Source organism: Giraffa tippelskirchi, chromosome 7 (assembly GCF_054371585.1).
Source record: "Giraffa tippelskirchi isolate mGirTip1 chromosome 7, T2T-mGirTip1v1.2.pri, whole genome shotgun sequence".
Lineage (NCBI taxonomy): Eukaryota > Metazoa > Chordata > Mammalia > Artiodactyla > Giraffidae > Giraffa > Giraffa tippelskirchi.
The window spans coordinates 70987006-71000979 of NC_137281.1; the positions used below are offsets into that span (position 1 = coordinate 70987006).

A 13974-nucleotide genomic window follows, 5' to 3' on the forward strand; every position below is an offset into this window, starting at 1 on the left:
CACATGGCACTCTGCTCAGTGTTTTGTGGCAGCCTTGGAAGGGAAGGGAGTTTGGGGGAGAAAAGATACATATGTATGTATGGCTGAGTCCCTGTGCTGTTCACCTGAAACTATCACAACATTGGTAATCGGCTATGCCCCAATACAAAATATGACTTTTTTTGGAAAAAAAAAAACCAGCAAACTTCAGAAAGTGGCTTCCAGAAATGGTACAAATTTCTGTGATAGTGAAATATAAGGAGTCCATTTACGTTGATTTTTAAACCTCTTGAGAATTATCATAGGTATTACCCATACTCATAGGGTATCGCTGGATGAACAGAAAGACCACAATGGTAGAGATCACTGTGTACTTTAAATATTAAAGTAATCATCACAGTAGAGTCAAATAAGCTGATCAAGCTCATCATGTGGGTTTTATGTTACCCTAAGATGAAAGGCTCACCTCCCACATTCAGAGAACACAACAGCAGGCTGATTTAATGTGAAGTAGACACAAAGCAAACTGCTGCCTCTGGGAAATGCAGCAGATTGGAGGTGGGAGTGAAGTTCCACCTTTGACTTTGTAAAATTTTCAGTAAAGTTTGAATATTTTGCAATAACCATATATTAAATGTTTTAAAATTTTAAAGCCATCAGAGAAAAGTGAAAGAAATTATGATGATGGTCAACTCACTGGTCCCAACTTTGAAGGAAGGGGAGGAAAGGGGAGGGAGCAGAAAAACAAGAGCCTCAACTCTTTTGTTTTAAACGTCATGCACCTGGTGTAATTAGATCCATTTCATATTATTCTTTACATTACCAACTTGAGCTACAAGGTGGAACCTAACTTCTCAGAGGAAAAGAAAGCAAGTCAAACCTCAAAAGTCTGTTAGTCCATGGCTAATGCTCAGTAAGGTGTTCAGTGTTCAAATCCTGTATAATCACATACATAAGGAGGGTGTAAGCAGAACTGGTAGAAGCCGAGTTGTGAGGACAGGGGGCAGAGAAGAAGCTTGAGTTGTAATGGTTAAGAGGCTACTCCTGACCCCTCACTCCACCAAGTAAAAGGCAGACACCCTACTGTGAGAGCCCACTTTCCCACCCCAGAGATTTCACAGCCACACCTGCCCCTCTGACTTTGGAAGTCAGTTGAGCTCATGCCTCTACTTCAGCTGCAGGCCCATTACTGAAGGCCAGTGAAGAGGGTCCACCTAGTGGAGAGTGAGGCAGAGAAATTCAGTGGATAAAGCCAGAAGGTTTTGAGTTGTGAGTTTTCACTACAGTGAGCATACTGTGAAACACAATGCTAATTGCAGAGGTTCGTTTTCTTCACCTGACTTTATTATAAGACGTTCTAAGGGTTCATTAATGATTCTGCCCTCCTTGCCCATTTAGTGTTTATGAGACGTTCACCTGCCTGCTTCATAATCACCTGGGATGTCAACTTGCAGATCCCTGGATCCTACCTCAAAACTATTCTTTCCCAGTATCAAGTGTTGCCTGCTTACTGAAGGACAGTATTAGCCAACGAATGCAATTCCAGCTAACTCTGAAGAATATCTGAGCACCAGGGGCCTAAACTGACCTGTCAGTCGTTCTACTGCTGATCCCATCAAGGGTGGTCCATTTATTTTGTAACCAACAAAAGGCATCCTCCTCCCCCGTCTGGTTCCTGGGCAACCAGGCTCCTGCTGTGTGCTTTAGACAGGCCAGGTTCTTGCCCCCTGGAAGCCAGCCTCCTGGCTCAGCACTTCCTTCTGAACTTCTCTCCCCAGGGTGGATCCTCCAGACGGTGGAGAGGGCTGTGGTATGCACTCCAGACCGGGAGTGGGGAAGGAAGGTGCTCCTGGACAAGGGGAAGCTGTTTGGGGCGACAGAGAGCTTGGAGATGCCTACGCATGTGCTGGAGGCCCCTCGAAGTGTAGGATGGAGCCTCAGGACACGAAAGGAAGTCGAACCGGTGTCCTCCGTTTGTACTTCTGGTCTGGGGTGTAAACGGCAGGGATGGCCTGAAACAGCAACTCTACTAATGAAAAGTGAATAAGCGTTCTGTTTTGGGTGAGTGTATTCCGTGTTTGCACAACAAGAGAATTCAGGAGGTCCACAGTTAGCCAGGGACCCTTCGGTGGGGGAGGACGTTAACCTGCTCCCCAGCCGTGGGACTGTCTGGTCTGAAGCATCCACGTTGCTGGGGTTGGTGAGACAGGAGACTCATGTTCCAGGGGCTTACAGCACAGCTGCAGATCACCTTTCTTTTTATGATGACCTTGCGCAGGGCATCCTTTTCTCGTCTGTGCCATAACCTTTTCTCGAAACTCCAGGTGCAGAGGACAAATGCAGACGCCGTTTCTCGCTTTCTAGGCACAGGCGAATCCCGGCGGACCGCGCAGCGCGCCACCTTCACATTTCCCAATTCTTCCCGCCTGTAAACCACATAGGAGCCTCTCCAGGCACTTTCCCAGATGCAGCTCGGAGGGCAGACTCCGGCAAGGCTTTCCGCTTCAGCGAGGCGCTACTCCGCCCGGCCGAGGGCGTGGTCACGAGGCGCCACAGACAGCGCCAGCCTGGATTTCGAAAGGACTCCGAAACAGGTACCTGGCTGAAATCTGGCGCCTTCGCATCTCCCTTTCCCCTCCAAAGGAAGGATGCCTGAAATGTTCCGGGCCTGGGACAACGGCCGAGGACCTGAAAACACCAGAGCAGGGCGAACCGGGGTTCTGCCCCTACTTATCCGCCGTAAGGTCGGACTGCGTGAACCCGATCCCAGCCTCATAGCCTATCCACCGTCTGGTCCAACCTTCCCTCCGCGCTCTGCGCCTGGACAGACCAGGTCAACCACACGATGTCAACCACGCTTAGGAGCCCTGGGCGCGTCGAGGAGCGCCCCCTGGCCAACGCCCGGCCCTCCTCCCCATCTTCGCAGGCTGAGACCTTGCCCCTCTCGGTCCCCAGAGCCCCCGCCGTCACCCAGATGGCCAAGTCCTTTTTGGCTCTCATTCAGAGATGCCGCGCAATTAATGAGGGTGGAGAGAATGGGAGGTCAGACGTCTGCTTTGCTTTCGGCAGCGGCTGGGGCGTCCTGGCTGAGAACACGGACCTGGGACTCCAGTCCCGCCCTCCCCGGGGGCTGCCAGGGCCCGGGCCACCTGCAGCCACAGGCCAAGTAGTGCCCGGGGAGGCGGGGGCGGCGGGGTGGGGGGGTACCCAGGCCGGAGCTCCGCGCGCCCCGGCACTTACCTTGCCTCTGGCTAACAATTCCATGATGTAGCCAAATTCACTTATCTCCCCCGACTCAGACATGGCTAAGATCCTTCGCAAACTCTGGAGGAACGAGGCAGGTGCACCGAATTTGTCCTTTTTCTCTCTTTTCTCTGTTTTTAGCCTGAGTTTTGCCAAGCGCCCCGCCAGGATGCTGTTAACGAGGAAAAATGAGAAAGCGAGGGGGAAAAGCAAAATGCGGAGTTGGGTGGGATGACGGCCATAGAGGGCTCCTGGGCAGCCACGTCTGGCGTTCTTAGCTCAGGACAGGGCGAGGTAACGGAACAAACGAAGGCGGCGGCGGCGACCGCGAAATCCACACCGGGCGGAGCCCGGCTCGGAGGCCCCGCCTCCTCGGGGGTCGCGGCCCGCGCCTCCGGCCCGGGGGTCGGACGGCCGCGGAGACAAACACCGACACAAAAGCTTGTCTGCTCCCGGGGTGGCGCCGACCCAGCCCCGACACCCACTGGCTGGTTAAAGCTGTCCTTTATCCGATGCCTGAGACGGTGGCCGTCCGGAGCTCTTCCTGCAAGGCCGGGGAAAAATCCCCATCCCACTGTCTGGAGGTGTGAGGGCAGAGAGAATGAATGCTGAGCAGGCACAACAAAGGATCTGGCTGACAGCGCCGGAAAAAAAATAAGTGAGGGCCCGGGAAATGGCAACGCCGCATCTCAAGTCAGCCTTCCTGAAATCCGATAGGTAACAAAGACCAAGCCAACGCTTCTGAGATGAGAACAAACACCAGGATTGTATTTTAAGCGCACAAAGTGTGTAAGGTCGATTATATCTCTATATCCTCTTGATACTCAACTTTCCTTTAATTAAAAAAAAAAAAAATAGACGATTCTGGCCATCAAGGTGTGCTTCCTGGATAAACATCCTCACCCTTTAGCTACTACTAACTCACTTTCCAGTTATTTTCATTTCATGGAGTTAAACATTAAGTGCCGTGTTTCTCACGTTTTATACTTCTTTTTTAAAATAGCATCTCCCCTAGGAGGCTGCAGCTGAAACGGCCTCTTAGGCTTCTCTCTGCTTCATTCAAACCTGACAATCTTTGCTTCTCTTGAGAAGAAGACTTGGCTGAACAAAGTCAGGTCTACTCTATTCCTCCACTATAGGCAGTCTCTTATCTTTCTTTAAAAGGAGAAAAGTGATAAGGGCATGAACTTTTCTAAAAAAAAAAAAAAAAATGCCCTTTCTTCTCTGGCCCAGAAATCCAAAAGTATATAATGATTTCTCTTTCCACTACGTACTTCTCCATAAAGCTCTAACAATGTTGCCCCTTTCTTCCTCCAGAACTTTGCTCCTTCTTCAGTGTGTTACTTCCCTCTCTGCCTTTTTGTTGATGGTGTTACTGTCCTCTCTGAGCTGGTGCTGATCCCCTCTTACAGCAACCAGCAGAAGTTACTGTGCTGGGGGTTCACAGTGAGGGCTCAATAGAAACTGAGAAACAAGCACGTGTCTTGCTGAGAAGCTTCTTGTCCTTCTCAGGTTCTGTAGAACCTTGGTATGTCCTTTGCTTCCATAAGAAAAGCTAGATACAAATTCAAGTAAGATCTGTAGCATTCATGAATGGATTCCTCCAATACTCGATGCTAAGTCGCTTCAGTCGTGTTGGACTCTTTGCGACCTTATGGACGGCAGCCTGCCAGGCTCCTCTGTCCATGGGATTTTCCAAACAAGAATACTGGAGTGGGTTGCCATTTCCTTCTCCACCAATATTTGATAGATTGCCAGAAAGAGGTATTGCTTGAAAAGAAAAAGTTTTCACACCCAGAAATAATAAAAAGTCACAATGTTAGATTGTGCTAGACACAACTAGCCTTGTGTCTGCACAAGGAAGGAGGAAGGAAGAGACAAAAAGAAGTCTAACTTCTCCCTTTAGAAAGCTTTCTCCAAAACCCATCCGATGACCTCCGCTTACATCTCCCTTGTGAGAAGGGACATAGGTCTTTATCCCTTGCTACAAGGAAGGCTGAGAAGGTGATTCACTCTGGGAACGCTGCCACTCTGCACAAAATCGAGGACTTATTAGTGAGGAGGAGGAAAGAGCTACTGAGCAGGAAGCGGTCAGTTTCGGCTAACCCTGGGGTAAACCCACTTGGTTTCCGAGTCTCAGTTTTCTCTTTCTCATTTGTCTGATGCTGAACTCAACGGTCTCTAACCTCTTCATGGTCTTAGTGCTAAATCTCCCATTTAAGGATCCCTTTTTCACCTGGCAGCACTAGCTGCTCCTCTTTTCCCTGAAAAAAACCTGCTATTATAAAAGATCTGTCCACCCAATCACTTGCTACTATGAAATACTTCAGGCACAATCTGCTTAACACTTGCCTGAATTCCCTGCCCCGCCCAAGACCAAGATGGGGCTGGGGGCAAGGCTCTTAGAATCAGCTACTGTAGAGGCAGGGAGTGAAACTGCCCATGAGAGTCTAGATAGGTGTCCACAAGTTGAACACTGAGATTTGTTTATTCAGATGCCTGGTGGTATTTACCGCTCTTTATTTAGTCAGTGTGTGAACAGGACTATGGTGCATTAAGAACTTTTCAAAGATGTGCTTGTGTGCTTAGTTGCTCAGTCGTGTCCAACTCTCTTCAACTCCATGGACTGTTGCCCACCAGGCTCCTTTGTCCATGGGATTCTCCAGGCAAGAATACTGGAGTGGGTTGTCCTGCCCTCCTCCAGGGGATCTTCCCAACCCAGGGATTAAACCCAGGCCTCCTGCATTGCAGGCAGATTCATTACCATCTGAGCCACCAGGGAAGCCCTTTCAAAGATGAGGGGCATACACAATGAAAACAGCATTAACACTTCCCCTGACGTTCTCTGTACGGACTTGTAAGACACAGGGTCAGGTACCCAACAAAACTTGCTTTATTATTTCTCTTACTTCTAAGAAGACAGTAAGATTAGTATACAAATTAATATCTAACTTCATTCCCCAGAGAAACCAAAATTAAGAAAGAAGTGAATTCACATTTCTTGAAAATAATAAAAGTAACAAGGCAGGTGCTGCTTCACAGGGAACTTACCCACCTAAAAGGAAGATATTTAATAGAGGGATTACATGATGTGTGAAGTCTTCACACTGAGAAGTCTAGCAATATCGAAGAGTCCCTCGCTGTGGGAAATCTAATTGCCAGTCTCCTAAGTTATGTCTAATAGACAGTTGTGACTATAGTTATGACTATAGTTATAACTATATGACTGTAGTTATATATATAGTCATATAGTTATGACTATATGACTATAGTTATGACTATAGTTATAACTATATGACTGTAGTTATAACTATAGTTATAACTACAGTTATGACTATATCTAATAGTCAGTTATGTCTAATAGACATAACTTTTCACTGTAACGGCTTGACTGCCATGTGGATTACTGAAATGATTGTAACCTATAGAAGCCACGGGCTTCCCAGGTGGCACTAGTGGTAAAGAACCTGCCTGCCAATACAGGAGACATAAGAGACACGGGTTTGGTCCTTGGGTCGGGAAGATCCCCTGGAGGAGGGCATGGTAACCCACTCCAGTATTCTCACCTGGCGAATCCTGAAGCAACTTAGCACGCAGAGAGAGCCACAATTCTTAGCTTCGTTTTCACCCAAGACACCCTATTTTCTCTTCCTTGTAGTAAACAACATAATATAATAGTTTTAACAAATAACACAAAAAATACACATTCCAATTTTTTATGGCTGTGGACACAAATAAATAATTGTACAAGTTTCAGTTCAGTTCAGTCGCTCAGTCGTGTCTGACTCTCTGCGACCCCATGAACTGCAGCACGCCAGGCCTCTCTGTCCATCACCAACTCCTGGATTCTACCCAAACCCATGTTCATCAAGTCGGTGATGCCATCCAACCATCTCATCCTCTGTCGTCCCCTTCTCCTCCTGCCCCCAATCCTACCCAGCATTAGGGTCTTTTCCAATGAGTCAACCCTTCACATGAGGTGGCCAAAGTATTGGAGCTTCAGCTTCAACATCAGACCCTCCAATGAACACCCAGGATTGATCTCTTTTAGGATGGATTGATTGGATCTCCTTGCAGTCCAAGAAACTCTCAAGAGTCTTCTCCAACACCACAGTTCAAAAGCATCAATTCTGCGGCGCTCGGCTTTTTTTACCGTCCAACTCTCATATCCATACATGACCACTGGAAAAACCACTGGAAGAGGTCAGTCTTCGTTCCAATTCCAAAGAAAGACAATGCCAAAGAATGCTCAAACTACCGCACAATTGCACTCATCTCACATGCTAGTAAAGTAATGCTCAAAATTCTCCAAGCCAGGCTTCAGCAATATGTGAACCGTGAACTTCCAGATGTTCAAGCTGGTTTTAGAAAAGGCAGAGGAACCAGAGATCAAATTGCCAATATCCGCTGGATCATCGAAAAAGCAAGAGAGTTCCAGAAAAACATCTATTTCTGCTTTATTGACTATGCCAAAGCCTTTGACTATGTGGATCACAATAAACTGTGGAAAATTCTGAAAGAGATGGGAATACCAGACCATCTGACCTGTCTGTTGAGAAACCTGTATGCAGGTCAGGAAGCAACAGTCAGAACTGGACATGGAACAACAGACTGGTTCCAAATAGGAAAAGGAGTACGTCAAGGCTGTATATTGTCACCCTGCTTATTTAACTTATATGCAGAGTACATCATGAGAAACGCTGGGCTGGAAGAAACACAAGCTGGAATCAAGATTGCCAGGAGAAATATCAATAACCTCAGATATGCGGATGACACCACCCTTATGGCAGAAAGTGAAGAAGAACTAAAGAGCCTCTTGATGAAGGTGAAGGAGGAGAGTGAAAAAGTTGGCTTAAAACTCAACGTTCAGAAAACCAAGATCATGGCATCTGGTCCCATCACTCCATGGGAAATAGATGGGGAAACAGTGGAAACAGTGTCAGACTTTTACTTTTTTGGGCTCCAGAATCACTGCTGATGGTGACTGCAGCCATGAAATTAAAAGACGCTTACTACTTGGAAGGAAGGTTATGGCCAACCTAGATAGCATGTTTAAAAGTAGAGATATTACTTTGCCAACAAAAGTCCGTCTAGTCAAGGCTATGGTTTTTCCAGTGGTCATGTATGGATGTGAGAGTACAAGTTTAGAAGTTGAAATGTATGATGATGAATGTTTAGCAGTTTAAGACTTAGAGACTGGAATTAGGAATATAAAACTATCTTGGTTTTAATAAACTTGCATATTTACTTCAGCAGTCTTTATTTTGAGTGCAAACATATTAATAAAATATAGCTTTCTGACACAAATGCATCCTAGCACCTATAACCAGAAAGGTCATTTAAAAAACAATTTTTAACAGCTTTATTGAGGTATGATTTACATACCATAAAACCCACCAATTATAAGGGTATAATTTAGTAATTTTTATTAAATTATGGAGTTATGCAGGTATCTCATAATCCATTTCTAAAACATTGGAATATGTCTCCATTTATTGAGATTTTCTCTAATTTCTCTAGCTGTGCTCTACAGCTTTTAGTGTTCAGATATATTGCACTGCTTTTGTTAAATGCATTGCAAAATATCTTATTATTGTGAAAGAAATTGATTTCTTAATTTCATTTTGGGTTGTTTATTGTTTGTACATAGAAATGCAACTAATAATTGCATGGTAGACTGTATTTTGCAATGTTGTAAAATTCATTAATTCATAATTAGAAAAAGTTTTACTTTTTCCCTTCCAGTCTTTATACCTTGATTTTTCTTGCCTTATCATTCTAGTTAGAACCTCCATTATAATACTGAATAAAAGTGGCAAGAGTTGACATCCCTGCCTATTCCTAATAGAAGGGGAGAAGCACTCCATCTTAACCGTAAATGTTGGTTTAGCTACATTTCATAATTTTTGATACACTGTGGGTTTGTTTTATTCATTTAGAAACAATCTTGGATTTCCCTGGTGGCCAGTGGTTAAGAATTCGCTTGCCAAGGCATGGGACGTGGGTTCGATCCCTGGTCTGGGAAGATCCCACATGCCGTGGGGCACTACGCTCCTGTGCCACGACTACTGAAGCCCACCGCCTAGAGCCCGTGCTCCCCAATAAGAGAGAGCACCCCAGTGAGGGACTTAGGCACCACAGCAAAGAGCAGCCCCGTCACCAAGACTAGAGAAAGCCTGTGCACAGCAATGAATACCCAGCATAGGCAAAAGTAAAAATGAATACATTTTTTAAAGAAATGTGTTTTAATTTCCCCTTTTCACAGGCTATTCAGAAATATATTGCTTAATTTCCAAATTATTCCAAATTTCTAAATAATTTAGATTTCCGACATTTCTTCCTGTTAATTTCTCATCTAATTGGAACAAAAATCATTTAAAAAAATGATGTCAGTGTTTTTTAAATATATTAAGGCTGTGGAGAAATTGGAAGCCTAATACATAGCTAGCGGTAGTAGAAAATGATGCAGTGAGAAACAGTTCAGTGGTCCCTCGAAAAGTTAAACATAAGATTACCAGCAGTTCCACCTCTCAGAAGAACTGAAAGCAGGACTCAGGAGATACTTGCTTGCACATAAGTGTTCACTGCTGCATTTTTCACAGTAACTAAATGATATAAACAAGCCAAGTGTTGATCAACATATGACTGGATAAACAAAATGTGGTATAATAGATAAATATAATGGAATCTTATTTGTCTATAATATGGAAGGAACTTCTGATATATGCTTACAATATGGACAGAACTTAAAGACATTAGGCTAAGTGAAATAAGCTAGACACAGAAGGACAAATACTGTGTAATTTCACTTATATAAAATGTCTACAATAAATAAATTCATAGGAACAGAAAGTAGATTACATGGGCTGGAGGGCATGGGGAATGGAGAATTACCATTTAATGGGTCCAGAGACTATGCTGTGGATGATGAAAATTTCAGGTATAGATAATGGTGATGGTTGTACAACATTATGAATGTAAATAATGCCAATGAATTACACACTTAAAATAGTTTTGAAAAATTAGGTGCCTGGCCCTTGGGTTGTAGTTTACTGTTCCCTAAAATATTATGTTTTGGATAATATTCCATGTATGCTTAAAAGGCACGTGCATTCTGCTGTTGGGTGGAGAATTCCATGTCTCCAATCTTTGTTCTTCCTCTGTTCCTCCTTTACAGTATTCTTTTGTGTTTAATAATTTTTTAATGAAACTATTTCATTCTTCTGTTGATTTTTAACAAAATTCCTATTTCTTAATAGTTACTTTAAGAGTTATGATATAAATATTACCTGTCACAATCTACTTTAGGTTAATACTGACTTAATACAAGTAAAATATAGCAGCTTAAGAAGGTAGTTCCAATTCTCTCCCCTCAATTGCCATATATATTATGTATGTATAACACCTATGTATGTTATAACCCAAGAATACATTCTTATAATCAGCACTTTACACAGTCTAACATTGCAGTCTAAGATTGCAAAGGAAATTGAGTTTAAAAACATATGTACACAATTTATTTACTCACGATTTATCATTTCTGGTACTCATCATTTTCTGCTATCTGTAGTCATTTCCTTTCATTCTGAAAACCTCCTTTAATACATTTGCAAGACAGTGTGTTAGCAACGAATTTCTTCAATCTTTTAATTAATCTGTAAATCCAAAATAATCACAATAAAAGTACTCTCAGGATTTTCCAGGAATTTGCCAAGTTAATTATAAAATTAATTCAAAAGAGAAATACACAAGATTTTAGTAAGACAATTTGTAAAAGAACAATGCTGTAGCAAATACAAAAATGAAGCCATAATAATTAGGACAATTGGTATAAGAATAATAAGTAGATCAATAAGACATATAGATAATCTAGATTAAAACTTGTGATTCAATTTTACATGATTTATATCTAGTTTCTACGTAATAAAGGTGATACTAGAAATCAGTGATGAAAGGGTGAAGAGCAAGGTGATGGAATAGGAGGATGCAGAACTCACCTGCCCCTGTGGACACATCAGAAATACCATCACATGTGGAACAATTCACACTGAAACTAACTGGAGACTGGCAAGGAGACTGCCATACAACCAAGGTGGTACGAAAGGTGCATGCAGCAGAATCAGGTGGGAAGGGAAGAGAAACAGGTTGGGACCTGCGATCCTGGGAGAGTGCCAGAGGCAAAAAGGGATTACACGGGTGGAGATTCGCCCTGGGAGTGAGTCATTCAAGACACAAACCAGCACCCGAGCCCTGGGGTCCAACTCCGGGAGCACAAGCCCCCGCAGCTGGCTGGGGGGCTGGTGGGACTAAGGAGGCCTCGGAAAGCCTGGACTCCACTCGAGAGGAGGACACGACCACCAGCCTGCGCCCGAAGCAGGGCAGAGCCAGCAGACGGAGACGGCACAGCGCTGCCCCCGAGCACACCCCAGCCTGAGACAGGGGAGAGCTCCAGCAGCTTGCATCACGACACAACTCTACACTGGGCCAGGGGCTGCCGAGGCTCAGGCAGAGGGCTCAGCAGAGAGGCACAGCTGTGACTCAGACCTGATGTGTTATCCAAGCAGGGCAGGGCAGCCATTACTGGTTCTTCCACAGGCAGCACATCGGAAGCAGCCTGGGCCTCTGACCCCAGCCAGACTGCTACAGGCAATGCCCCAACTCATGCCAGGGGCCCACACCAGTCCTTCTTCTCCAGCACTGCTTCCCCATAGGGTGAGGGTACTGCTGCTGGGATGGGCGAGAGAACACACTAAAAGGGAGTGGAACCAGCTCAAACCCAGTCCTCAAGGCTTCTGCTTCCGTAACCTGGGACCCAAGCCAGCCCCGGACTGGGTGAGGATGGTCACAGGAGAGACAGGAAGACCTGGCTCACACCTGGCTCCAGCCCGAGCCCCTCCAACTCAAGCCGCGCCTCCTACCAACACCCTGGGGGAGATGTGACTCAGGGCCACAGCAGACTCAGCTCTCTTGCCAAAGCCACTGGGCACTCACTGAATGAGGATGCTCCCACATAAGGATACTCCTTCAAGACCACAATGGGTAACTGTCTCACACAATTTCAGAGACACAAAGTCAAACAGAATGAGAAGACAGAGGAATCTGTCCCAATTCAAAGAAAAAAGAAAACCCCTTGGGAAAAAAATGAAATAAACAATTTACCAGGCAAAGAATTCAAAGAATTAGTAATATCAGTGTTAACTGAGGTACATTTTTCGTGAAAGAAAAATATCTCTTTCATAGAAGCCACCAATCTCATTCTAGAGGGCTCCATTCTCATGACCCAATCACCTCCCAAGAAGATCAGTTCTGGGTGTTCATTGAAAGGAGTGATATGGAAGCTGAAACTCCAATACTTTGGCCACCTGATGTGAAGAGCTGACTCATTGGAAAAGACCCTGATGCTGCGAAGGATTGAGGGCAGGAGGAGAAGGGGACGACAGAGGATGAGATGGTTGGATGGCATCACCAACTCAATGGACAAGAGTTTGGGTGGACTCCGGGAGTTGGTGACTCTGGAGTTGGGAGGCCTGGCATGCTGCAGTCCATGGGGTCACGGAGAGTCAGACACGACTGAGTGAATGAACTGAACTGAATCACCTCCCAAAGATCCTGCCTTCTAATACCATCACAGTAGGGGATTGGGATTTTAACAGAAGTATTTTGGAGGGACACACCCATTCAGTCTAAGGCTGAAGACTGTCTATCTTGTTTCTGGTCACATTGTGGAGCTCTGTTATTATTTCTAATAGTTTGCTAGTTGAGTCTCCTCGAATGAAAAAAAGCACATTATATTATCTGCATACACATAGCTCACTTTATCTATTCTTTGCCAATATTTAGAGAATTTTTTACCCATTTTGTTACACCTTTCATTATAATGTTAGCCACATTATAATGTTGGCTAGCAGAAATGATAAGTCATTCTGGACTTATTTCTGATTTTAATAGAAACTTTCCAAATAGCTCATCTTTGTAGTTGAGGATTTGGGGGATTAAGGATTTGGGGTTAATAATATCCTTTATTGGGGTAAGAAAGTTTTTTCTATTCCTACTATGCTAAAAAGAAATTTTTATTAGATATACATGTTGAAATTAATCGAATTCTTTCATGAGACATCTGTTTACATGACTGTAGGATTTCCATTTTTAATCTAGTAATAGAGTGAATTATGTTAACTTTTTTCCAGTGTTGAATCTCTTCTGGAATAAATCCTGCTTGGTTATGATATATAAATCTATTAATACACTACTGAATCTGGTGTACCAACATGTTCTTCAGCATTTTTGCTTCAATGTCCATATTTGTCTCATTTGATCACTTTCTGGGGGTCTAGGGTTCTTCCTGTTCCCTGTATGTGCCCTGAGTCAGTAGCACATTTGAAGTCATTTCCATTTTTAGTTTGGTAGCTTTTCTCTGTTAACATTATTCCATCTGCTTTGCATATATTTCAGGATTCCTTATGATAATTTCTGGCCCGCCTAGTGTATCAATTCCTGTTTCTTAGTACTGCTATGAATTTTTTTTTAAAGAGCAAAAAAGATCTGTCATTTCCAGGAACCTGAAATGGAAGGAACAGAGGCCTTTGCATGGCTCTATTTTCCATCTTCTTCAAAATCCAAGGTTGATGCCATTTTAGACTCTTGCTGGAACCTGATAATTTCTAGTATTCTCTGACCAGTTTAACTATCACCAGAAGCTAAACACATCTACCTAGTAACATTTTCTTCTCTTCCTAATGGGGTTTTTGCTTA

At 44.1% G+C, this 13974-nt stretch overlaps 1 protein-coding gene across 1 annotated transcript; it reads left to right on the forward strand.

Annotated features, from left to right (window-relative positions):
• The first annotated feature begins 1757 nt into the window (after positions 1-1757).
• Positions 1758-4077, forward strand: LOC145514811 (uncharacterized). Its single transcript, XM_081513668.1, has 2 exons — positions 1758-2040; positions 2344-4077. The coding sequence occupies exon 2, from the start codon at positions 2825-2827 to the stop codon at positions 3248-3250; it is 426 nt and encodes a 141-aa protein (XP_081369794.1). The 5' UTR covers positions 1758-2040; positions 2344-2824; the 3' UTR covers positions 3251-4077.
• Positions 4078-13974: the final 9897 nt, after the last annotated feature.

Bases quoted from the DNA above. Each gene is read 5' to 3' on its own strand.
- LOC145514811 (XM_081513668.1), top strand. From the start codon at position 2,825: ATGTCAACCACGCTTAGGAGCCCTGGGCGCGTCGAGGAGCGCCCCCTG.